This window comes from Aquarana catesbeiana, linkage group LG05 (genome assembly GCF_042186555.1).
Source record: "Aquarana catesbeiana isolate 2022-GZ linkage group LG05, ASM4218655v1, whole genome shotgun sequence".
Classification (NCBI taxonomy): Eukaryota; Metazoa; Chordata; class Amphibia; order Anura; family Ranidae; genus Aquarana; species Aquarana catesbeiana.
The window spans coordinates 223,434,395-223,462,022 of NC_133328.1; the positions used below are offsets into that span (position 1 = coordinate 223,434,395).

The 27,628-nt window shown below is 45.5% G+C and overlaps 1 protein-coding gene across 2 annotated transcripts in view; it reads right to left on the reverse strand.

Moving 5' to 3' along the window:
* The window catches only part of MLH1 (mutL homolog 1), a 178,449-nt gene that overhangs the window by 59,157 nt on the left and 91,664 nt on the right, over positions 1–27,628 (reverse strand). For both annotated transcript variants that reach the window (XM_073630591.1, XM_073630589.1), the window contains exons 13-14: positions 18,696–18,847; positions 10,170–10,278 (exon numbers count right to left, since the gene is read on the reverse strand). In XM_073630591.1, the coding sequence (XP_073486692.1) occupies positions 10,170–10,278; positions 18,696–18,847 (261 nt within the window). The remainder of the gene's footprint in view (positions 1–10,169; positions 10,279–18,695; positions 18,848–27,628) is intronic.

Consider the following 27,628-nt stretch of genomic DNA (forward strand, 5'->3'; position numbering starts at 1 on the left):
CAACTGAAGCCAGCATGCTGGAAGAACCTCAAGGGAGTCCCATATTGGGAGTATCCTCACGCCCAGGAATAAACAAACAGAGAGGGGCATCAGAGGAGAATAAAAGCAAAAGTGCAAGAGTAAGGATCAGCGGAAGCCAGCAGATGTATGGCTCTGAGACACAGGAAGGCCCTTATGGGAGAACTGAGGAGGAAGATAATGCAAGGGGGAATAAACCACCACTGCAGCTCACACAGGAGGAAGCTCCATATATTAGAGAAATGCTTGCTGAATTGCTACTGAAACTGGAGACTTCCCTTAAAAAAGAGATTGCGACCGTAAGGGTAGACATTGGGCATGTATTGAAAAGGGTGGAGGAGATGGAGGACAGATTGGAAGAACACGAGCGGAGACTAGAGGGTATGAATATGCAAATAAGAGACATGCAAAGAGCAAATAGAAGTCTTCTTTATAAATTAGAAGACCAGGAGAATCGCAGCAGATGCAAAAACCTGCGAATCAAGGGTCTCCCAGAGAAATTCGGGAAGGAAGAGCTGGCGCCGGTACTACAACAATTGCTAAACCCATTGCTGGATAGAGAAATAATGGCCCCCCTGAAAGTAGATAGAGCCCATAGGGTCGCACGATACCCCAGAAATACATCAGAGAGTCCAAGGGATGTGATAGTGAAGTTCCACTATGAGGAGGAAAAAGTGAAAATTTTGGGAAAACTGCGACATCAATCAGGCCTAAGCATTGAAGGGGCAGAGATACAGGTTTACTCAGACCTATCAGCAGAGACCCTCACAAGAAGGAGGCTGCTGAAGCCGCTAACAGCCCTACTGAAAACGACAGAAATAGCATATCAATGGGGGTTCCCGGCTTGCCTAATTGGAAAAAGGAATGGACGAACGGCAGTGCTTAGATTCCCAGAAGACCTTGAGGACTTTTGTCGCAAGTTAGACATCGCTCCTCCACGTATTCCTGGTTGGGGCGTGGAAGAGACTGCAGCTCCAGCGCGAGATACAATAGGGCGGAGGGAGGGGAGAGGCACAATGGTTAATGTAAGCTAATAACCAAGAGGCATAGTTAGGGGCAGAAGGGTAGTGCTGACATGAGCGGGGCAGGGGGAGGGGGGAGGTCACCGGGGCGATGCGGGGAGTCCTCACGACATGAGCCCTATGGGGAATATGGGTGCAGGGTGGCATCTGATCGAGGGAGGCCACCTGATCCATATTTTGAACAGAGGAGTCTGCCCCACCGGAAATAGGCGATCTGTTCCAGATGGGGGGTGGAGGGAGTGGGGGCGGGAAGGGAAGGTGGAGGTGAAGGGAGGGGGGTGTGTGGGCGGGCCTCTTTTTTTTTTTTCTCCTCCCTCTCTCTCTCCTGCTATGCCTCATGGGATTGGCCGGACGCTCTCTCCAGTAATAAAAAATGGGAGTAGTTAATTTCGTTACATATAACGTCAGGGGACTGAATACAGAAAAAAAAAAGGTAAAATCAATCAGGAGCTGCACCTCCTGGGCGCAAACGTGGTGTTTCTGCAAGAAACCTATGTAACGCACGCAAGTAAGGGATTAACATCGCATTTGTTCCCAAAGTGGTTATATGGGGACGCTGGATCAGCACATTCAGGGGGAGTAGCTATAGGGTTCGATAGAACAATGACGTTTGAAGAAGAGGAGCGATTGGCCGATCCTGGAGGCAGGTTCCTGTTTGTGAAAGGGAAAATGTTTGAGACGTGGATCACATTGGTGAATATCTATGCCCCTAATAGAAACCCGGAGAATTTTTTTAAGAGAATTTTGACGAAACTAGAATCTTTTAGAAAAGGCAAACTAATAGTCGCAGGAGATTTGAACCTGCGTATGGACCCTGAGGTGGACACGTCAAGGGGCGAGTTAAGATCGGGCACACATGGAAAGACACTCAAAAAAATGTTAAATCACCTTCAATTAATGGATGCATGGAGAATAAGCCACTTAAAAGATCGGGACTACACTTTCTTCTCCCCTGTTCATAAATCATTCTCGAGGTTAGACTACATTTTAATAGAACATCAGATGGTCCCTTTTCTGAAGGTAGCAGAAATTAAGGCTATTACCCTGTCCGATCATGCACCGGTGAAAATCCAAGTAGAGATCGCCGGTGTGGATCGGTCTAGGATAAACTGGAAACTTAATGATTCCCTCACACAAGATCCAGATGCAGGAATTAAAAAGTTACTTCGAGATTAATGATACAGAGGACATATCCAGATCCACTCTTTGGGAAGCACACAAAACCTATATAAGAGGGATTTGGATTGCTATCGGAACGAGGAAAAAAAAAAAAGAGAGGGGAGAAAAGTTGACACGCTTATACAGGGAGATCCAGGAAGCAGAACAGAGTACAAGACCCAGGGGGCACCCAGAAAAGCATGAGCTAATTAAGAAAAGAAGAGACCTGAATGATTTGCTGGAGAAGGAAAGGAGCTGTGCTTTCGATACGATAAATAGAGATATGTACCGAGAAGGGAATAAACCAGGAAGGTGGATGGCCAGAAGGATTAGGGAAAAAAAGAATAGGACCTTTATACCTAAAATAAGAGATGAAGAGGGGAACCTTGAATTCTCCACCCCAAAAATTGCTAGAATATTCCACTCTTATTACAGTGCACTTTATAAGGTAGGCCGGAGAGAGAGATTGAGCGATAACAAGAAGGAAAGGATAAGGGAGTACCTTCGGGGACTAGACCTTCCCAGGGCAGAGAGGGATATGGTTGTGCGTCTTGATGCATCCATATCCCAAGGGGAGGTAGAAAAGGCGATAAAGAACACTGCCCTGGGAAAGAGCCCGGGCCCCGACGGATACTCCGTAGCTTACTACAAAAAATTTTCTGAAATACTTGTACCCAAATTGTGTGACTATTTGAATGCCCTCGGGGAGAACGAAGAGTCCCGAGAAGAATCCCTACTAGCGTATATTACCCTTATCTTGAAAGAAGGAAAGGATCCAGCCTCACCTGGAAGCTACAGACCAATCTCGCTCTTAAATGTAGATACAAAAATCTTTGCTAAAATACTTGCAGATAGGTTGAAAACTGGATTAAAACAGTGGATACACAGTGACCAGGTGGGATTTGTCCCGGGTAGGGAGGGGAGAGACAATTCACTGAAAACATTTCTTCTCATGCAGGAAGCAATCAGGAGTAACACCCCAGCAGCTCTGCTATCAATCGATGCCGAAAAGGCATTCGATAGAGTGGATTGGGGTTTTATGACTGAAACTCTGAAACATCTAGGATTGGGAGAGAGGATGATGAGATGGATCCTCTCACTATATAGGCACCCCAAGGCGAGGATTAGAGTGAATGGGACCCTGTCTTGTCCCCTTGAATTGTTTAACGGGACAAGACAGGGTTGCCCTCTCTCCCCAATTTTGTTTATCTTATCCTTAGAGCCACTCTTAGCGGCTTTTCGTAGGAACGAAGACATTCAGGGAATTAAGGTTGGAACGAAGGAGTACAAAATAGCAGCATTTGCTGACGATTTGCTATGCTTCGTTACCCGTCCTAGAACGACAATCCCCATGGCGCTCAAGGAGTTGGAGCACTATGGGGGTTTGGCAAACTTTAAAATAAACATGAGTAAGTCAGAGCTCCTAAATATATCAATCCCTAAGCGAGAGCAGAGAGCACTCCAAGCCGGGCTTCCATTTGTATGGTGTGAGAGGGAACTGGTTTATCTAGGTATAAAAATATCATCCTCACCGGGGGACTTGTTCGCCGATAATTATGTGCCCCTACTCAATAAAACTAAAGATCAATTAGGTAGGATGAGATATAAAGCCCTGTCATGGATAGGCAGGATAAATGCGATCAAAATGTTTGTGCTGCCCATGGTATTATACACCTTCCAAATGGTCCCAATAGAGATCCCCCCTATATTTTTTGCTAAACTGCAGTCTTTAATTTTAAGATTTATATGGGCTCGTAGGCACCCTAGGGTAGCATACGACACTTTGTCGAAGGATAAAAAATTGGGAGGGTTAGGTGCACCGGATTTCAAAAAGTATTATCAGTCGGCTGTTATCTCCAGGATAATTGACTGGCTACACAGTAAACAGGAGAAAAGTTGGGTGAATATTGAAGCAACACTGAGTGGGGTGGATATAGAAAAATTAATATGGATTCCACCACAATATAGGGATTTGGGAAATAGAGTTAATTTTTTGACTAAGAACACTTTTAGAATCTGGGATAGGGTAGGCAAGAGCTGCCATTGGGAATTCAATTCACCATTATTATCACTATTAAACATGGATTATTTTTTACCTGGGAAGGAGGAATACCTATATTTCACGAGATGGGCAAAAAAAGATGTAATACAACTACAAGATGTGATGAAAGGAAATAGATTGTACACTTACACTGAAATCACACAGGCCTGGGGGAACAAACCACTAGACAAGTGGAGGTACGCCCAGTTACAGCACTTTACACGTTCACTGCCACAACCACTAAGAGGAAAAGACCAGTTAAGGGATATTGAAAAACTATTAAATACCCCCACGTGTGTGAAAGGAAGTATTTCAAAATTATATAGCGTCCTAAGGGGGGAAGCTAGTAAAGGATTCCCCACTTTTTTGGAAAAGTGGGAAAAGGAAATAGGAGGCTTAGAAGGTGAAGCACATAGAAGTAAGATTTTAAAGATGGTTCATTCAACGGCAAGAGACTCCCGGACACATGAAATGGCCTATAAAGCGATAGCAAGATGGCATAGGACGCCCCGGAAGGTACATGAATATGATGCTGAGACCCCTCCAACTTGCTGGAGAGGATGTGGAAACATTGGCACTCTTGCCCATCTATGGTGGGAGTGCTCTAAAATCCAGAAATATTGGGGAGAAGTCCTGAGCGAAATACAACAGATAACGGGGGAGCAGGTTAATAAAAATCCTTGGACGTGTCTGTTCCATGACACGGAAAGAGAGATCTCCCAATACACCAAGTCAGTAACCCCATTCCTCTTAAACGCAGCTAAAGCACTGATCCCGTGTCACTGGAAAGGGGTAGAAGCCCCAAGGATGAAGGACTGGATAATAAGGGTAGAATGGGTTAGAGGAATGGAAGAAGCAAAACACTCGATGGAGGGCCGGTGAGATAAATACACTAAGACGTGGGCAAGATGGCATGAGTATAGGAACACAGAAAGGTACATGACAACTATAGATGCTTGAGGACCGTGGGGGGGAGAGGGAGGGGGAGGATGGGGAGTTTTCTCTTTTGTTTTTTTTCGGGGGGGTGGGGGGAGGGGGGGAGAAAAATAAAAATAGATAAGTAAATATTGGTATTTTTAGTGGATAAAAGGGAAAGGGAAAATCGATTAAAAGTTTTTGTATTAAAGAGATTACAATTACCTTAATCCACAATGATGCGAAAAAGAGAGGGGGCGCAGCGTAAATGACGCAGCTGACTTAAAATCTCTCTAAAAGTTTGCTGATGTGGAAACAAAAAAAAAAAAAAAAAATTATATATATATATATATATATATATATATATATAAAAATCTCACACACAAAATTAATTTCAGTTTTAGTGAATGGCTTAGTTATGAGATATGCTTAAACAAAAAATGCATTAGAGATCAATCTTTACCTTAAATATAAGTCTTGGTTAAATCACCAAGTTCTATGCTCTGCATTACCCATATTATTGATATTTGGATTTATATTCTGGGTTTATCACCAATTATGTTTTGATATTATTTTGCACCGATTTTTAGCGTGTATATATATATATATATATATATATATATATAAAGATTGATCTCTAATGCATTTTTTGTTTAAGCATAACTCATAACTAAGCCATTCACTAAAACTGAAATTAGTTTTGTGTGTGAGATTTATATATATTATATATATATATATATATATATATATATTTTTTTTTTTTTTTTGTTTTGTTTTTTGTTTCCACATCAGCAAACTTTTAGAGAGATTTTAAGTCAGCTGCGTCATTTACGCTGCGCCCCCTCTCTTTTTCGCATCATTGTGGATTAAGGAAATTGTAATCTCTTTAATACAAAAACTTTTAAATGATTTTCCCTTACCTGCCCATCCACACTGTACACTGAGCTGTGCAGAATTTCGGCAATGCTGAGATAACCAAACATTTTGGCAATGCGGGAGTGATGTCATCTCGGCCTGGCCAATTACAACAGCCAGAGATCGATACCCGGGAGCCACCGGGCTGAAGATGTCGGTGGTCGGACGGGGAGTTCCAGGGCATCCAGGACTTCTCTACAACTTTGTCTCTGACCGGTTAGAAGAGGTCCTTGGTCTTCATAATGCATGCTTAGTGTGGTGTTGCAGACACAGGGGCCTTACAGAACATGTGTATTGTATTTATACTGACATCATATGACACTTTGATCGTACATAGGGGACACTATGTAATCATCTGATTTACAATATGCATCTTCTGAAGTTTTTTTGTAATGATCAAACCCTATTTAATGATTTTAGCAAAGGGGGTGATGAATACTCATGCACACTCAAGATTTCTGTTTTGTCCTAATTATTGTTTGTGTCTCAATAAAAAATATTTTGTACCTTCAAAAGTAGTTGGCATGTTGTGTATATCATATAACACAAAGCCCTAAGAAGCCATTTTAATTCCAGGCTGTAATACAACAATACAGGAAAAAGGTGGTGAATACTTTCGCAAAGCACTGTAAGGCTAGCCATACACTGTTTGCATCTCAGCTGGTTCAGCAGTCAGGTCTTCCAAGGGGATGTCTCTAATCTGCTCAAGGGAAGGGGGGTCTCTCATGTACATAGAACTAGGGGAAGATCCAAAGCCGACAAATACAACCGAATTGGGGGATTAGTATGATCAACTATCTGAAGAAAAGTCTTGATTAAAGGACTGGAAGAGAATAAAAAAAGTCTGTCCCTTAATTGTACTCCAACCCAGACGTTGGTCAGGATCAGATTGAAGAAAGGCCAAAATACAGAGTATTCCATGGGACTCCACTTCCTGTTCTTGCATCAGGCAAAGTAAGACTTCCAAGTGGGGTGGCAAATCTTGCGGGAGGTAGATTTTCTTGTTCCCAGTGAGGAGATAATAGAATAAGAAATACACACATCTTTCAGGAACTGGGTTTCAACAGTCATGCCGTTAAAGCCAGCAACTGAGAAGCAGGGTGGAACAGGGGGCCTTGTGCCTATGTCTGCATAACATTCTCTGCATTAACCTCCCTGGCGGTATGATTATTTCGGATTTTAGGTGCTGCAAGCGGTACCATTATTTTGTATGGAAATTTGGCGTTTTATATTGTAGGTCTGTAAATCTTAACAATAACACACTTAAATCTGTCCAAACCAGAGTCTAGTAGATATCCCGGGTATGATAAAGTTTGAAACACAAAAACATAAATTATAATATAATAAATAAAAATAAATAATTAAAAAAAAAAAAAAATAGTAATAAAATAAATTTCCCCACAATTTACTATCGCTCAATTCTGCAAGTGTTCTAATTTATTATCGCTGTTTTCTAGCTGGTCTAAAGCCACTTTTGACGTAAAGGGACACTTTTTGGTTGCTATGGACAATCTCCAGTTTCCAGGCAGAAAGAACAGTATTTATAATATAAAACTGCATGCAGGGCATGGGACAAAGCACTGGGGACAAAAGGGATGTGAAATCATTTCATACAGTACTGTAATCTGTAAGATTACAGTACTGTATGTGTTATGCTTTTGACATTTTTTTGAATTTGCCGCCAGGCTCCGCCCCCGTGCGTCGCGCCGCTCGCAGGGAACGGAGCCTGGCACGGAGAGGCTTCGGAGGAGGACGGAGCCCTCGGACACTGCGGGGGACATCGCAGGATCCCGGGGACAAGGTAAGTAACGCCGCCCCAGGATCCTGCAATGCGATCCCGAGTGTGGCTCGGGGTTACCGCTAATGGTACTGAATTTTAACCCCGAGCCACACTCGGGAAAACCGCCAGGGAGGCTACGGTAAAAAACTTTCAAAAGCTGCTCCCCTCCAAGAGTCCCTTTAAACACTAAACCTGATCTCGATCCAATACTGTGCCCGTCTGCATTGGCTTTTCTCCCCTCTCCCTCTTCTCACATTGGACTCGGCAGAAGCGTGTGCCATTGGCTCCTGCTTCTGTCATTCAAAGCCTGTGAGGAAGGAGCGGGGGCGGAGCCAAGCCTCTATAGAGGCACACAGCTTGTTTTGGGATTGAGCCCACACGAGTACCACCATAGCAAACAGCTTACCATGGGGGCACTTGGAGAGGAGGTGGAGCCAAGAGCGCCAGCAGGGGAGCCCAGATAAGGGGGTTCGGGGCCACTCAATCCAAAACCATTGGATGGAGCATATAAGTATACAGTAACATGTTTGTTATAAAAATGAAAAAAAAAAGGCTTTACAATCACTTTAAGGTTGAATCCAAGTTAAATCCACCTAGCATGCATTCTAATGTGCTTTAAAAAAAGTGGATATTTCCATTGGTTAGTCTACACCCCCACTACTCTAAACATGTTAGACATAAAGGAAGTACGCATCCTGTCCAAATAGGAAGGGATTTGCTGTACCTTCAAGCAACTCCATCCAGCAGGGTGAAAACCTACTTGAATACTGGTAGACAAATCGCAAACTATCCTTAAATTTAGTCTCCTTGATCTCCTGTACCCATGATCACTATCTACCTCCTAACTACCTAAAGAAAGCAAGGCGAGAATAAAAGGGAAATGAATTTAGAGCTACAATATGTAGTGAAATTATGAATATCCACTTCATATACTTTACTTCATTCTTGAACCCGTAAAAATGAAAGGAAGGTTTGGGCAATTCAAATTCCCACCTGCACTTGTGTGTTGGCATGTTTGCAGGTAGATTAGTCTATTTTTTTCAGGGGTGCTGTTATGGAGTTAAATTTGAACGTTTTGAAGTAGACCTAGTCAACAGTTACAGTAAAAGTTATCTTTACAGCCTTCTTGGGATACATAAATAAAATGCAAGAGCAGGGGTATGGAATTAAAATTTACATAGGTCCAGTCAGTAAAATTTTCTTCCAGCAGGTGTCTGAATAGCATGTTTATGCAATGACTTAGATCCTTTAACTCACAGCCCCCTCAACATTTATATCACAGTACCCTTCTTATATCAATGTCCACAGTCCCCCACTGTACATCACAACCCCCCCCCCCCCCACTTTACATTAGTGTCTCCCTTTTACATCAGTGTCCTCAGTCCCCACTTCACATCACAGTTCCCCCATTCCCTTTATGTCATAGTTGTCCCTTCAGATCAGTGTCGTTTCCCCCCCCTTAAGCACCTCTACCTTCTTAGCAGTGTCCCCTTCAAAGCAGTGTCATCAGCGCAACCCCCCCCCCCCCCCCATAGCAGTGTGTACTCAGCCGTCCTTCACCTTTCACAGCTATATTTTACAGCCTCGCTCACAGTCCTACCTTACTATACAGGTCATGTCTGGATGAGGGGTGGGAGCTACTCAACTTTTCTGGTTAACAAACCGGTGATTGGTTGCTAGGACTGCCCATCATCCTAGCAACCAATTACCCACTTGCAGCCCCTCCATCCAGATCTGCCACCCCTCCTTGTCCTCTCTCCTGCTGCAAGGATGACAGTGCGACAGCTGTGGCGAAAGAAACAGCAGAGGTATCTACAGGGCAGACATGGGAAAAAAAGAGAGAGACCAGGCATATAAGTGGCCCAACCATGGTGATCCGGAAGGGACTATCACTCAGTCCAAATCTGGACCACGGTCCATCACCATTTAGTGATGCCTCCAACAGAGGAAACCTTTCCTGGTGAAAACGGTGCTCAAAGTTCCCTCCAATGATGGCCACATGTCTGAAGGCCTTGGTACTAGGTCATACGACCTCTTTTGAAGAGGAGCATAAGGAGTTCATATTGAGTGGTCTTTAGCAGAGATCATGTGACCAAGTGCCTAGTCTTTTACACATGGTATCCACACTCATGGAATTCTGGAGCAGCAGGATTAGCAGCAGTAGCAGGGAAGATAAGCATTTTACTGTCTCTGTTTCATTAATACTCCAAATTAGACAAATCCAACATTTTTCAAAAATGTCCAAAATGATGTCCACTGGTGTAAAAGTCACCATATGAGAAGTTGTGCCAGCTAATGTTCTAGTAATGGTTGTGTGTACCTTAGTTTTGTAGTATTAAGCAGATAGAGTTTTGTTTGATATTGAGCCAATGCCCACTGTGGACTAACACAGCCTACAAAAGAGTGATGACGCAGCATTTCCTGCAGATCTGTAACAAGATCAAAGAAGTAAAGAAAATAAGATAAGTACAGGCTGGTGTAGAGCAATTCAATTACATTCTTAAGACACTTCATAACAATCAGAAGAAAAGCAAATTGCTCTGGAAGGCTTTCAAAGAGAACATGCCAAACAATTAAGCCCCTTTCACACTGGGGCGGTGGGTGCGTCGGCGGTAAAGCGCCGCTATTTTTAGCGGCGCTTTACCGTCAATTTCGCGGCGCTTTTCGGCCGCTAGCGGGGAATTTTTACCCCCCCCCCCCCCCCGCTAGCGGCCGAGAAAGGGTTAAAACCACCACAAAGCGCTGCTGTAGCAGTATAGCCGCGCTGCCCCATTGATTTCAATGGGCAGGAGCGGTGTATACACCGATCCAAAGATGCTGCTAGCAGGACTTTTTTTAACGTTCTGCCAGCGCACCGCTCCAGTGTGAAAGCCCTCAGGGTTTTCACATTGGCGAGACAGCAGTGGCTCTTTCAGGGCGCTTTGCAGGCGCTATTTTTAGTGCTGTAGCGCCTGCAAGGCGCCCCAGTGTGAAAGGGGTCTAAGTGGATAAAATAAAACTTTATATGATATTGACAAGAAAGACCCATTTCACATTGAGGCGCTTCTAAGCTGCCAGTAAAACACCGAGCGCTTTTGTAGAGCTTTTCAGGTGCTTTTGAAGAGCTTTCCATTCATTACAATAGAGAGGGGCATTTTTTCACTGTCCTGCCAGCACACTGCCCTAGTGCGAAAGCATTAATTGATTTTAATGGAAACAGGTTTTTGTGAGCTTTTCGATTTTTTTTTAGCATGAAAGCGCCTGAAAAGCGCCTCAGTGTGAAAGGGGTCTAAGAGCTCCACAGCTACCCAGATGGTTTCATTAGATTCTGCAATTATAGCAAAGCAGTAAACAGCCTATATTTAGACATGCAGTTTGATTGGTAGGAAAAAAAAAAGTGTTAAAATAAATCATAAAACAATACATTTTTTTCATGTTAGAACATGTGAGAATCAAATATCTTACAAAATATCTACCTACAGAAAGTCAAAGATGAACCCAGGTAACTGCTATAGACACGGTTGAAATATACAATCAGGAAGGGTTCTACTTACCAAGAGATTGGCATTTCTGTGCAGTTAGAGTACTTTTCAATAGCAGCACTTCTTGCTCTCTTGATTGCAGTGGATTGCTTTTCAGAGGTAGTTGACAGGCAGCGAGGAAGCAGCATATCACCTGCTCACTGTGTTTTAACCCTGTATATGCCACAGCGCCGTGCAGCAACCACATACTTTGCAAATGGTTGCAGGGTGGTAGTAGCGCAACCCTATCCGGAGAGGGTTATGTGGACAACCTTGTTCGGTTAGGTTTGCAGCTTAACAGGGGGCTACCGCACGTATAAACATGCCCTTGCTCTTGTAAGTTAGGTCTTCAACCACTGAAGCAGCAAAATTGCTTGGTCCAAACAAACCTCCACCTTATAGATTGGGCAATAAAAAAAGTATCAGCACACCGATTCCTTTACTTACTCAGTTCCTTCCTTAGCATGAACATGTCAGCATGTTCACAGTTTTTGTATACAGTGAGAGAAAAAAGTATTTGATCCCCTACTGATTTTGCACGTTTGCCCACTGACAAAGAAATGATCAGTCTATTATTTTAATGGTAGGTTTATTTTAAAAGTGAAAGACAGAATAACAAAAATATCCAGAAAAACGCATTTCAAAAAAGTTATTTATTGGTTTGCATTTTAACTAGTGAAATAAGTATTTGATCCCCTATCAATCCAGCATAATTTCTGGCTCCCAGGTGTCTTCTATACAGGTAATGAGCTGAGAAGTACATTAAGGTCCTGGAGTGGCCTAGCCAGTCTCCAGACCTTAATCTAATTTAAAAAATATGTGGAGGGAGCTGAAGGTTCGAGTTACCAAAATGTCAGCCTCAAAACCTTAATAACTTGGAGAGGATCAGCAAAGGGGAGTGGGACAAAATCCCTTCCGAGAGGTGTGCAAAACTGGTGGCCAGAAACGTTTGACCTCTGATTGCCAACAAGGGTTCTGCCACCAAGTACCAAGTCATGTTATGCGAAGTGGTCAAATAATTTTCACTCATTAAAATGCAAATCAATTTATAACTTTTTTGAAATGCGTTTTTCAGGATATTTTTGCTGTTATTCTGTCTCTCGTTAAAATAAACCTACCATTAAAATTAGAGACTGATCATTTCTTTGTCAGTGGTCAAATGTACAAAATCAGCAGGGGATCAAATACTTTTTTCCTTCACTGTATGCTCTGCAGCAGGGCTTACTGGTCCCCGATACCGAAACTCTCTTTTCCTGTGCCAGCATACAGGGTTTACAGGAGGCAGATCAAGAGAATTTCAGGTACCTACACACTACTGAATTTTACATGTGCTAAATGATTTTGAAAAGCATTCAGAACATGCAGCTTTTAGGTGCATTTTTGAAAAGGTAATTGTAATTCTGTGTACAATACTGGGCCTGGATCTATATTTACTTACAGTGACCCACAGTAAAGCTACACATACATTAATCATTTTTTTCGTTCAACCAGTGTGTTGAACAGAAAAAAAAATGACCCGATTCCCCACAATCCACACACTCCATGAATCACTTCCGCTGTGCTACTTTGTTCTGACGGCAGTGAGCCATGGTCGTTCAGGTAAAACCCAACAGAATAACCAGCCTGCTCTTACATCGTGCTGAACTGGCCAATTTCGATCCATGTAGGGCTATTTTAAATGCGCTGAAACATAGATATGATATCTGGAATCTGATCTCCAGGATATACACACTGTACAGGACACCGGGAATGTGTCCTGGATGACAGGTACATTCCCCAAATATTTGAGTCGTGGTTCTTTTAAGGGGGACAGTTGCAGAGTCTTCAAACCCTGATTACTAGGACTTTCGTACGGAAGGGGTTAAATCCCGGGGAAGAGAGGCTTGAAAGGCAGCAGAGGGAAATATGCACCTGTGTCAAGGAAGTGAGATAGAGCGTCTCACAAGCTGTGCAGCCAGTGTGAGCTCTTTGACCTACGTAGACACAGGCTGCTGACCCCCCCCCCCCCCCTCTGATTGACCTACCTGGCACCCTTGCTCTGGAGAAGCCTAACCCCTGTATGGGACCAAAGAAAAACTAGTGGTGAGCCTGCTTAAATTACCAATACCAGGATTTTGGACTGTTATTTACTATGGCTGAAGTAAGCTGTCGTGTTGTTTAGTTTTGATTGAAATAACTGAACTGTTTGCTTTCAATAAACTGGCTGGCGGTTATTACAGAGCTACCCCAGGTTACATTTGGTGGAGAATGCGGGCAGAGTATAGCCGCAAAAGCCATATGAAAGCGTTTAAAAGGCCAGTACCACATTTACATGTCCTGGGTTAGGACAGCACAAGCTCTGAAAACCCCACAAGGCGAAAAGGAGGTGATAAAAGCCCTAGCTCAGAGCACGATAGCCCTGCAGCAGGCCGCCACAGAAGCCAATCGTCGCCTTGAGGAGGCAATGGCCCAGCAACAGGAAACCACTCGCTTGCTGGTCGCCCAGTTCACAGCCCAGCAACAAACTTCTGAAGCACAGGTAGCTGCTTTACAGGAAGCAATGCAGCGCCTTGCACAAAGACAAGAACAAACCGTGGGTGCCGCTAGCAACCAGGCAGCCATAAGGGCCAGTCACTACCTGCAAAAGTTAACGCCTAGTGATGATGTAGAGGCATTCATGGCTACTTTTTAGAGAACAGCAGAAAGAGAAGGGAGGGCTGGTACTGTTGCTCTTTTTCTCACTGGGAATCCCCAGAAGGCATATTTGTGATTTGCCAGCTGCTGATGCCAAGGATTACTAACGGCTGAAAGCTGAAATCCTGGCCCGCCTTGGGGTGACTACTGCTATGCAGGCCCAAAGGGTACACCGTTGGAGGTACCACCTGGACTGTCTGCCAGGGGCTCAGATGTATGACCTGAGTCAGCTTGTAAAAAAAATGGCTGCAGCCCGAGAAGTAAAGGGTCCTCAGATGGTGGAGCGGGTCATGTTAGACCGTTACCTAAGGTCACTGCCAAATGACCTTCAGTGCTGGGTGAGTCATGGGGACCCTAAGACAGCAGATGAACTAGTAGAAATGGTTGAGAGGTATGCTGCGATGGAGGATCTGCTGGGACCTGTCAAACCTCGAGGATCCCTGCCAGTGAGGAGAGCCAAGTCATCCACAAACCAGGAGAGTCAAGGAGCACCCACCCCAGTGTCCCAGAGCTCTGCTCCAGCACAAAGGAATGAGGGCGTGCTGTGCTAGCGGTGTCACTCCCGGGGCCATATCCAGGCCCACTGTCCCCTGCAGGAGGAACCCATGGAGCGTGGCGCTCTACGAAGGATGTCCTTTTATGCCCAGAATGTCTGTTTTGCCCACCTGGACCTGACTGGGGGCCGATTTGAATGTGACCTTTGGGTGAACCAGCTTCACGTTCGAGCGCTGTTGGACTCTGGAAGTATGGTAACACTTGTGGGTACCGGGGTAACTGGGGAGGTGAGTCCAGTAGCAAGAGCCCTGAGGGTGGTGTACATACATGGGGACACCAGGGAATACTCCCTGGTGTCAGTGACACTCACTACGGCCTGTGGCACAATTGTCCAGGAGGCTGGGGTGGTACCCGACCTCATGCATGATGCTATTATAGGACGGGATTGCCCTTTATTTGTTGAACTTTGGAACTATGTGAGCCAAGAACTTTCGGGACAGCTGAACTGCTCTGTTCCCTCTAAGGGGCTGGACGCCGATACTTTAATGAACATTGATAGAGTTTCATCTGGGGCAGATGGTCCACCAGCTAAGGAGAACCCTGGTGGGGGGGAACCCACTCTTATGCAGGTCATGGCTGGGGAGAACACAGAGGAAGCCTTCCCTCTGCAGGTTATGACTGAGGAGGATGAAGGAGAAAGCTCCTCTCGTCTTGCCCACCCAGATCTCGAGGTGTCACGGGGTGCATTTTCTTCTGCTCAAAAGAGGGCTCCCACACTGGAAAATGCCTGGCAACAGGTTATCATAATTAATGGGGTTTCACAAGTACCCGAGGCCGAAAAAAGGTTTACCCGTTTTGTGGTCATTGGTGAGCTGCTATATCGGGTTACTGAGGTTAGGGGAGACTTGGTCGACCAGTTACTGGTTCCCCAGCCCTTCAGACGTACAGTGCTCGACCTGGCCCACAATGACGCATTAGGGGGTCACCTGGGGGCAGACAAGACAGAGGCACGAATAATGGACCGGTTCTACTGGCCAGGAGTGATAGCAGAGGTGAGACCTTATTGCAGTTCATGTCCCAGCCAGCTAACCGCACCGATGCCCCACTTGAGGAACCCATTGGTGCCGTTGCCCATTATCGTGGTACTGTTTGAGCACATCGCGATGGATTGGGTGGGCCCTTTGGTGAAATCAGCTTGGGGCCACCAATACATCCTCGTGGTACTCGATTATGCCACTAGATATCCAGTGGCAGTTCCCCTAAGACAGGCTACGTCAAAAGCAATTGCCAGGGAATTGTTTAATATGTTCTCTAGGACAGGTTTTCCAAAGGAGATCTTGACAGACCAATGCACCCCATTCATGTCTCAGGTGATGGCAGATCTATGCAGGTTGTTCCAAATCAAATAGCTGCGCACATCTGTTTATCATCCACAGACAGATGGACTGGTAGAGCGATTAAATAAAACTCTCAAGTCAATGCTTAAAAGGGTTGTGCAACAAGATGGTAAAGACTGGGACTGTCTACTCCCAGCACTAATGTTTGCTATTAGGGAAGTGCCTCAGGCATCCACAGATTTTTCCACGTTCGAGTTGGTGTACGGGCGAAGACCACTGGGACTGCTTGACTTGGTGAAGGAAACATGGGAAAATTAGTCCTCTCCTCATAAGACAGTTGTAGAACATATAACTCAGATGACAGAGAGGATTACTAAGGTAATGCCTCCAGTCAAGGAGCACATGCAAAAAGCGCAGGAGGCACAAAGAAGGGTGTACAACTGGTCTGCCAAACTTAGACAGTTCCAGGTTGGGGATCGGGTCTCTGTACTTATACCTACAGTAGAAAGTAAGTTCCTGGCCAGGTGGCAGGGACCCTTTGAGGTCGTAGAAAAGGTTGGGGAGGTTAACTAGAAGATACACCAACCTGGGAAGAGGAAGCCCTATCAGACACACCACGTAAATCTCCTGAAGCCTTGGAAGGACCGTGAACAGGAAGTTGCTCTGGCTAAGGTTAGTTTTAAGCCCCCGGTGGGGGTGAACTCTGTCCGAGTTTCCACCTCCCTATCCAAGCCACAAACACAGCAGGTAAAGAAGTTCTTACAAAGGAACAGAGAGAAGTTCTCAGGACTTCTGGGTCTCACTAGGGTTATTGAACATGATGTTGTCACGGAACCCAATGTGAAGGTCCGAGTGAAACCCTATCGAATCCCCAAGGCACATAGGAAAGCAGTGTCAGAGAAAGTCTGGAAAATGCTCAAAGTTGATATCACTGAGGAATCGCAGAGCGTGTGGTCGAGCCCAATTGTGTTGGTACCAAAGCCCAACGGGACTCTGCAATTTTGTAATGATTTCAGAAAACTCAATGAGGTATCGCAGTTCGATGCATACCCAATGCCGAGAGTAGATGAACTAATAGAGAGGTTGGGACCAGCCCGATACATTACCACCTTAGACCTCACCAAAGGCTACTGGCAAATACCCTTAACTAACTAAGCCCGAGAGAAAACTGCCTTTTCTACCCCAGATGGCCATTTCCAGTACAAAAGAATGTCGTTTGGCTTGCATTCCACTCCAGCTACTTTCCAGAGAGCTATGGATAAAACCTTACGCCCACATCAAAAATACACTTCTGTGTATTTAGATGATATTGTCATCTTTAGTACAGACTGGGAATCCTATCTTTCCCGAGTGCAGGCAGTCTTAGCCTCTCTAAAGAAAGAAGGGTTCACTGTGAACCCTGAAAAGTGTGCCATTGCTATGGAAGAGACCAAGTACTTGGGGTACATTGTAGGTAGAGGGTTGGTGAAGCCACAGATGAACAAAGTGGAGGCTATCCAGGCCTGGCCCCGCCCAGTCACGAACAAACAGGTGCGAGCCTTTTTGGGCATCGTGGGGTACTACCGAAGGTTTGTCCCCAACTTCGCCACTATTGCTGCACCTCTCACAGACCTGACAAAGGGTAAAAAGTCAGTTATGGTGAAATGGAATGACAAGGCTGAAAAGGCCTTCCAGGATCTTAAAACAGCCTTGTGTCAGTACCCAGTACTGGTCCTACCTGACTTCTCAAGATAATTTGTTGTTCAAACAGATGCCTCCAGTGAAGGCTTGGGAGCTGTTCTGTCCCAAGAGGTCAATGGGGGGGAACACCCCATAGTTTTCCTGAGTAGAAAATTGACAGCCGCCGAGAGAAATTATGCTGTGGTGGAGCGGGAGTGCCAGGCCATTAAGTGGACCCTGGACTCACTACGCCATTTTCTCCTCGGTAGGAAGTTTCGCCTGGTGTCGGACTATGCCCCATTGACCTGGATGAGACAGAATAAACACACGAATGCCAGAGTTACCAGGTGTTTTTTGGCATTGCAAGAGTTCAAGTTTGTAGTTGAACACAGACCAGGAAAACAACACCAGAACGCGGATGCCCTCTCTGGGGTACACTGTAGGGTGTTCCACATGGCCTCGGACACCTCCGCGTCGAGGCAGAGGGGGGAGGATATGTACAGGACACCAGGAATGTGTCCTGGATGGCAGGTACATTCCCCCAATATTTGAGGGGGTATGTTGCAGAGTCCTCAAACCCTGATCACTAGGACTTTGGTACTGAAGGGGTTAAGTCCTGGGGGAGGGAGGCTTGAAAGGCAGCAGAGGGAAATATGCACCTGTGTCAAGGAAGTGAGAGAGAGAGAGAGAGAGAGTGCCTCACAAGCTGTGCAGCCAGTGTGAGCTCTTTGACCTACAGAGACACAGGCTGCTGATCCCCCTCTGGTTGACCTACCTGGCACCCTTGCTCTAAAGAAGCCTAACCCCTGTATGGGACCAAAGAAAAACGAGCGGTGAGCCTGCTTAAATTACCAATACCAGGATTTTGGACTGTTATCTACTATGGCTGAAGTAAGCTGTCGTTTTGTTTAGTTTTGATTGAAATAAATGAACTGTTTGCTTTCAATAAACTGGCTGGCGGTTATTACAGAGCTACTCCAGGTTACAACACCAGATACTGTATAGGCACATAATGTATATTGCACTTGCTATTTCATTCAAATATTCTAATCATCAATAAAAGCCTAGCAAACCCATCCTTTAAAATATTCAAATAAAATCGATACGCCTCATTTCCCCTAAGAAAAAAAAAGAAACGGTTTTAAAAAAAAAGAAACTGAAATATATATTATATTATTATACTTTTTTGAGCACGGTCCTCTATTTCCTTCTGCAAGGTCAATACACTGGTTAAACTGATGACCCTCCTTCTAGGTGTGGAAGCCGCTGTCACAGTTTTATCAGCTTCAACTTCTACCATCTCAGTATCAGAATCATGACGTGGCCTCTTCTTCCTGTCATAACATATAGAATGCTGATACAGTTACAGTTAAATTAGTAGCAAAATATACTAAACACAGAGGCTGGGTTCACACTATTGCGAATTGGATGCGGATTTCTCACATCCAATTCGCATAGCAGGAGATTGTGATCGGCTCTCTATGGAGCTGGTTCACACATCTCCGCAGAAGCTCCGGTACGAATTGCACAGGAGTCCTGTGCGTCTTCTGGTCCATTTCAGGTCTGAATTCAGCCAAAAAAAATTAGGCTGAAATCGGACCTGAAACGATGAATGGAGACGCAGCGTACCTCTGCTGTGAGCCTCTTCATTCTCCAGTGTGAACCCAGCCTGATAGAACACAAAAGTACATAACAGGGTCAATTCACAAAGCTTTACCACAAGGATTTAATTTGAATTTAATTAGACTAAATGTACTTTAACCACACACCTGAAATTTTCAAATCTCATTGAACTCAGCTGAAATGAAGTGTCACGTTTATAAAATTATTGAGTCAAGTGACTTCAATAGGATAATACAGCTGTAAAAATCTATCAAATGCACCAGAACACTCCAGGGTTGAAGTGGGTGTCAATCAACAGAAAAAAGGCCAAAAGACAAATATAGGTCCCCTTAGTATATTTTTCCCAACTGAATAAGGTAAAAACCACATCAGACTTGAGGGTCACTGGGTTCTAGATTGCAGAACAAACTAGGGGAATGATGAAAATGTCACACAACCCTTAAAGTGATGGCAAAGTCTTGTATTTTCTTTTTTAAATGACAAACATGTTATAGTTCCCGGGTCCCTCTTTGCTGCTCCTGGCCCCTCCCTCCTATCAAGTGCCCCCTCAGCCAGCAGCTTTCTATGGGGGCACCCAAGCTGACTCAGCGCTCCGTGTATCCGCTGCTGTGTCTCAGCCAAATAGGGAGGAGTGTTCCAGATGGCTTAGACCAGGGGTCCTCAAACTACGGCCCGCGGGCCGAATCCGGCCCTCCAGCGTTTTTTTATCTGGCCCGCGGACTGCCCCTTTAACACTGCAGCACTCCCCCTGCCATCTGCTCCCTCCATCACACAGGACGGGAAACATGACAGGCCCGGACAAAGGACCTTCTGTGCTAAGAAGCAGGTGATTGGTTACTAGGCATCGGGGCCGTCCCAGGAACCAATCACCTGCCCCTCACTTCCAAAGTCCCGCCCTCCGTGCAGACCTACCATGCCTCGCGTCCTGCGTGATACAGGTAAGTGTTGAGTGGGAGTGCTGTGATATTATAGGGGGCGGCAGTGTAATATTGATATGGGGAGTCTGTGATGGGGGATCTGTGATATGGGGAGGGATCTGTGATGGGGGGGATCTGTGATATGGGGGGGATCTGTGATATGGGGGGATCTGTGATATGGGGGGATCTGTGATATGGGGGGATCTGTGATATGGGGGGGATCTGTGATATGGGGGGGATCTGTGATATGGGGGGGATTTGTGATATGGGGGGGATTTGTGATATGGGGGGATTTGTGATATGGGGGGATCTGTGATATGGGGGGATCTGTGATATGGGGGAGTCTGTTATGGGGGAGTCTGTTATGGGGGAGTCTGTGATATGGGGGGATCTGTGATGGGGAGTCTGTGATATGGGGAGATCTGTGATATGGGGAGATCTGTGATATGGGGAGATCTGTGATATGGGGAGATCTGTGATATGGGGAGTCTGTGATATGGGGAGTCTGTGATATGGGGAGTCTGTGATATGGGGAGTCTGTGATATGGGAAGTCTGTGATATGGGAAGTCTGTGATATGGGGGAGATCTGTGATATGGGGGAGATCTGTGATATGGGGGAGATCTGTGATATGGGGGGGATCTGTGATATGGGGGGATCTGTGATGTGGGGAGTCTGTGATGTGGGGAGATCTGTGATGTGGGGAGATCTGTGATGTGGGGAGATCTGTGATGTGGGGAGATCTGTGATATGGGAGATCTGTGATATGGGAGATCTGTGATATGGGGGGATCTGTGATGGCGAGTCTGTTATGGGGGGATCTGTGATGGCGGAGTCTGTTATGGGGGATCTGTGCTATGGGGGGGGACTGATATGGGGGGATCTGTGATGGGGAGACTGTGATGGGGGAGTCTGTTATGGGGAGATCTGTGATGGCAGAGTCTGTTATGGGGGATCTGTGATATGGGGGGATCTGTGATGGTGGAGTCTGTTATGGGGGATCTGTGATGGTGGAGTCTGTTATGGGGGATCTGTGATGGTGGAGTCTGTTATGGGGGATCTGTGATGGTGGAGTCTGTGCTATGGGGGGGGACTGATATGGGGGGGATCTGTGATGGGGGAGTCTGTTATGGCGGAGTCTGTTATAGGGAAAGTCTGTGATGGGGGAAGTATGTGATATGGGGGAGTCTGTTATGGGGGGAATCTGTTATGTGGGGCTTTGTGATGGAGAGGAGTTTGTGTTGGGGGGCTTTGTGATGGGGGGATCTGTCATGGGGGGGCTTTGTTATGGGGTGAGTCTGTGATGGGGAGGGAGGTCTGTGATTGGGAGTGGTTCTGTAATGAGGGGAGTCTGTGAAATACTGATAAGTTCATATTGATTACAATTGTTCTTTATTTTAAATATTGTACTTTTTTTTCCTGTTTTTTTTTTTTTTTTGCACTACAAATAAGATGTGTGCATAGGAATTAGTTCAAATTTTTTTTAAACTATAGTGCGGCCCCCCCAACAGTCTGAGGGACCGTGAACTGGCCCCCTGTCTAAAAAGTTTGAGGACCCCTGGCTTAGACATTCATGGACATTGCTGGAGAGAGATGGGGCTCAGGTAAGTAATTAGGGGGTGTTGGGGGGGGGGGGGGCTGCTACACACAGAAGGTTTTTAATCTTAATGCATAGAATGCATTAAGATAAAAAACCTTCTATCTTTACAACTCCTTTAATGCAGGTACATACAGTTAAAAATGTTTAATCTAAAAGTAGATAAAATATGACCAAACAGGCAATGGGTTAGATGGCCTTAAAGGAAACTAAAAAGCTTCAAAACACTGCAGACATACTACAGAAGTTGTTAGAAAATGGGGACATGAGGGGGCGTGGCCAGGCAGCGCATGTAGCAGGACACACTTCTCCTCTGCTCCGCCGAGAATCCTGTAATTAATCCTGCGGATTACCCATCCGACCCGATAACACCCCCGATCGGAACCGCACGCTACTGGTGACTAGTCCGGTCCATATCGCCGTTCGATCCGCGGCTGATTAGCATGCCAAAACGGGGAAAAGAAGGCACCGGCCCGCCGGTGACTCAGGCCCAAGATGGCGCTCTGCCACAGAGATCACAGAAGGAGAAATACAAGGAGGCCGCTCAGAGACTCCTGTTTGGCAACAAAACTTCTAAAGAGCCATCCTCGCCCGCATCCGACCTCAGTGAAGAGGAGGGAGGCCGGCTGGAGTTAGACAACACTATACCACTGGAGGATGGCACTGGATCCCCTGCAGATTGGGCCACAGTGAGTACAGCACCACACACATGTCAGGACACCCAGACACTGAGCATGCCAGTGGATAATACTGAACCCACTCTCAGAGACATTCTCTCAGCAGTGACTATATGTAACAAATCCATATCACATCTGACGGATGAAGTTAAAGGAGTCAAAGCTGAGATATCCTATGTGAGACAGGACATGCAGAAACTGAGAGAGCGCACAGCTGCAGTAGAGAGCAGGGTCAGTGTGATGGAAGACGATCTTGTACCCATGCAGAGGGATTTAAAGTATAACTGTCACTTAGTAGACCAGCACGCAGCGCGTTTGGATGATTTAGAGAACCGCATGCGCCGCAATAATGTACGCGCACTGGGATTCCCAGAAAGAATAGAGGGTAAAGACCCGGTCACCTTCATTGAGCAATGGCTTCTCAACACATTCGGAAAGGATGCTTTCTCTCCACTATTTGCGGTTGAGAGAGCGCATAGAGTGCCATCTCGCCCACTACCACCTGGCAATCATCCTCGCGCCTTTCTCTTTAAACTTCTCAACTACAAGGATAGAGATGCCATCCTTGCCAAGGCCAGAACCATGGGAGGCAAACTAGCTATTGAAAACTCCAAGATATCCCTATTCCCGGATTTTTCGGCTGAACTCCAGAAACAGCGAGCAAAGTTCATGGATGTCAAGCGAAGATTGAGAGATCTAAATCTGCCCTATGCCATGCTGTATCCTGCCCGCTTGCGGGTAGTCGCACTTGGAGAAACCCGCTTTTTTGACCGGCCGGATATGGCGGCTCAGTGGCTGGATAGAGAAGATAGAGCCCTTAAAGCGGCTAGACCGCAAAGAGATGTTCCCCCCTAAGTGATGTGCCTTGTGTTGGTGTTGGATTGATGGGATCCAGCCTACTGTTCCCCCCCCCCCCTTTTTTATCTCTCTCCCCCCCCTTTTTGGAGAGGGCGCCCGAGCCGAATGCGGGCCTCAAGACCCGAGCTTGCTGATAATTGTGGACAGTCCCTGCACCCATATCCGTGGCTTAGGCGGATGAGGAGTCCTGTTTATTTCAACCTACCCTTCCTGCTTTTTTCCCCCTTCCCCCCACTCTTCTTTATTTTTCATTTTTTGATTACAAGCAAGGAAGGATTACGTGCCTGCTGCTTCTGTAAAACCCCTGTAAGAACTGACCTGCTGGTTAACCGGGAGTTTTCAAGGCTTTTACCCCCCCCCACACCTGTTGTGTGGAGGAAAAGCTGACAATGCAACTGTTACAGTTGGGTGAACTACCACCCTTTAGAGTTATGCCATACAGAGCAATATATCTTAAGCTAGAAACTTATTTTTTTCTGTGCTTATACCCTAACATATTGAAATATTTTTTCTTGTTGTTTTGTATTCTGATTTCATGTCCACAGATGCCTAACTGTCCCAAGAAGAGGGAAATTAAGTTTGATATGTTTTTTCTTTTATGCAATTGGTATCATACTGATATACAACTGGTGGGTGCTACTAAGGGTTATATTAGACTGCCTAAAGTTTCTGGGGTGGAGTGGGGATGACTAAGCTGACGATCGTGACGTGGAATGTCAGGGGGCTGGGTAGTCCAATCAAACGGATGGCGGTCCTCAGGCATCTCAAGTCGTTGGGTGCGGGGGTGGTCTGCCTGCAGGAGACTCACTTCTCGGCGGGCCTTACCCCCAGCCTCAACCCACGATTATATGTGACCCAGTTTCATGCAACCCATTCCACCTATTCTAGAGGAACAAGTATCTTGATCAGGAGGGATGTTCAATTCAATTGTATACAAAAACGCATAGACACAGATGGCAGATATATATTTCTCCTATGCACAATATCAAACCTAAAATGTATTCTTGCTAGTATTTATATCCCCCCACCGTATACCTCCGAGATTGTTAAACACCTGGCAAGTTTCATGGCCCAATACCCAGAAGTACCCCTGTTGGCAATGGGAGATTATAATAATTTTTTAAACGCTATTAAGGATAAAATACCTATACCTATTGCTAATACATGTCAGATACAAGGCAAAACTCCTTTTGCTAAAATGCTTGAAGAAATAGGATTGATAGATGTGTGGAGATGCAAACATCCTGAGGACAAAAAATACTCCTGCTACTCGGCCTCCCATGCCGGATTGTCTAGAATAGATTTGGGTTTGGGAAACTATAAGATGCTACAACTGGTTTTGGAATCGGGATATGCAGATAGGAATATCTCTGATCACTCTGCCTTCTGGGTGACCATTTCATTGCCAAATAAGACCAACCGCCCAGTCTGGAAGCTTAATCCCTTCTGGCTTTCGCTGTTTGCCGAACCTGACCCTATACATACAGCACTCAGGCTGTTTATACAGGATAATATTGGCACTGCTAAGCTGGGGGTGGTCTGGGATGCAGCGAAGGCCTTTTTGAGAGGACAGCTTATTAAAACAATCTCACAGATTAAGACTGACACTAAGGCTTGGGAATTGCTGGTACGGAATATGGTCACCGAGACTGAAAATACCTACACTAATAACCCCACGGAAGATACCAAAAGAGCATGGTTAAGCGCGCAGACAATGTCGGGCCAATTGGCACTGCAGTTAGCGGAAAATAAACGCTTTTTTTTGCAACAATCACACTTTGAGGAGGGGGAGACAACTGGACATATGCTTGCAGTACTGGCAAGGTCCCAGCAATCATCCTCTCTTATTCCTGCCATTAGTGATGAGCAGGGGTCCTTGAAAACCTCTACCTCTGATATCCTGAAAGTCTTTAGGGATTTTTATGCCAATCTCTACTCCTCAAAGGTGATGCCCACTGACAGCGCAATAGAAGATTTTCTAGGAGGCTGTGAGCTCCCCAGTCTCCAGATAGAAGACAGGACCATGCTTAATGCCCCTCTAACGGCAGAAGAACTAGATCTTGCCTTATCCCAAACCAAAAATAACAAATCACCAGGCATGGATGGTCTCCCGTCAGAGGTATATAAACGTTATGCTGACTCTATGCTCCCCACATTATTAAAAGTTTATAATGAGGCACTAGAGGAAGGTTCCCTACCAAACTCGATGAACGAGGCAATCATCGTTGTCCTCTTAAAACCGGGTAAAGATGCGAACTCCCCTGGCTCTTATAGGCCCATATCATTACTCACGTCCGATATTAAGTTGCTGGCTCGGATGTTAGCAAACAGGTTAGCCAAGGTAATTCATAAAATAGTACACAGAGACCAATCTGGGTTCATACCCACGAGATCCACGGCCCAAAATATAAGGCGGCTATTCCTGAATTTACAACTCCCAACGGACAACCCAGGCAATAGGGCAATTTTTTCACTTGATGCAGCTAAGGCCTTCGACAGTGTCGAGTGGCCCTATCTGTGGAAGACACTACGGAGCATGGGATTGGGGGACACCTTTATCCGCTGGATACAGCTTCTGTATGCCACACCCACCGCCAGGATCCGCATCAATGGGGAGCTTTCAGAACCCTTTCCTCTATTTAGGGGCACTAGGCAGGGGTGCCCGCTGTCGCCCCTGCTGTTTGCCCTGGCCTTAGAGCCTTTGGGGGCCAAAATTAGAGGGGACTCAAGAATAGTGGGTTTTCAGAGAGGAAGAAATAAAGATGTGGTATCCATGTATGCAGACGATACCCTGCTGTACTTAGGGGACAAAAGATACGTTACAAATGGTCATGTCCCTCATAAAGGATTTTGGGGAACTATCAGGCTTCTCCATCAATTGGGACAAGTCGGTGTTGATGCCACTTGACCCCCTGAATACCCCACTGCCCCTGGGTGCAGAAATGATACAACAGGTGAGCTCATTTCGCTACCTAGGGATTCAGGTGACATCGAGCCCGGCCACCTATATTGATCAGAACCTGGCGCCCCTCTTGACTAAATTCCGGGAAAAAAGCAGAACTTGGTGTAAATTGCCCTTGTCAGTGGCTGGGAGAGTTAACCTTATTAAAATGGTTTGGGCGCCACAACTACTATATATCTTTAATAATTCCCCAGTATGGATACCTAAGAGATGGTTCGATAGGATAGAGACCCAATTTAGGGAGCTTATTTGGAAGAAAAAGACAGCAAGGATAAAATTATCCACATTACAATATGGCAAGGAGGAGGGGGGACTTGCTGTTCCTCATCCCAGAATGTACTACCTGGCATCCCAACTGCAACAGCTGGGAGGATGGGGCCTATTGGATCACACAGACCCGATTCGGATGCTTACATTAGGGGACGAAAATAATTATTCAGCACTGGCAAGCTTGGAGGCGGGGTTCTTACATCTAGACCCTGAGGCCCCTACAGTTAAATTGTTGATCATGCTATGGTCTTTTGTAAAAAAATTACTAGGCGTTACAGGTTTTTTGTCCTGCACACCTCTTTGGAAAAACAGACAATTTAAGGAAATACAAAAATTAAAAGGTTTTAAGAACTGGGAGGATGCAGGTATTAAATTTGTTTCACAACTATATCAAAATAATACCCTCAAATCATTCCAACAGATCCAAATAGAGTTTGAGATCCCACATAACAATTTTTATAAGTATCTCCAATTGCGACATGCTTTACAAACCCAGAGCAGAACTGTCAGGATCCACCACACAGAACATCCGATTGTTCAGGAAGTTTTCATGGAAGAAAATAAAAAGGGGATGATATCCCGCTGCTATAACACCCTTGTCACGCGAATACAAGACTCCTCTAGACTACCATGTAGACAGCGCTGGGAGGAAGACATAGGGGCAATAGACGGAGATAGTTGGGATGTATGCTTGGTAAACGCCCCCTTGGTCTCTCTATCTGCATCTCAGAAAATCTCACACCTCTATCTACTTCACAGAGCATATAGAACTCCCCTTCAATTATATAAGTGGGGAATTAGAGATTCTCCCATGTGCCCAAAATGTGAACGTGATCATGGAGACTTACTCCATATGATATGGAAGTGCCCCAAATTATTTAGGTACTGGAAGGATGTGCTAGACACAATAACAGAAATATTTATGATACCTCTTGAGAGAAACCCAGTAACATGTATATTAGGAGGAATAGATGACGAGTCGATACCACCACCCACCCGCATAGCGCTCATCCGAATGTTATACATGGCAAGGAAATTAATTGCTCAGTGGTGGATCACTCCGCGAGTGCCCACCAAGAAGCAATGGATAGACAGTGTCAATAGGCTCTTAATAAGAGAAAAGATTGCCTACCAACATAGAAAAGTCCCACAAAAGTTTCTATCGATATGGCAAGCATGGCTGGATGTTCCTGGTCTAGCCCCACACCAACT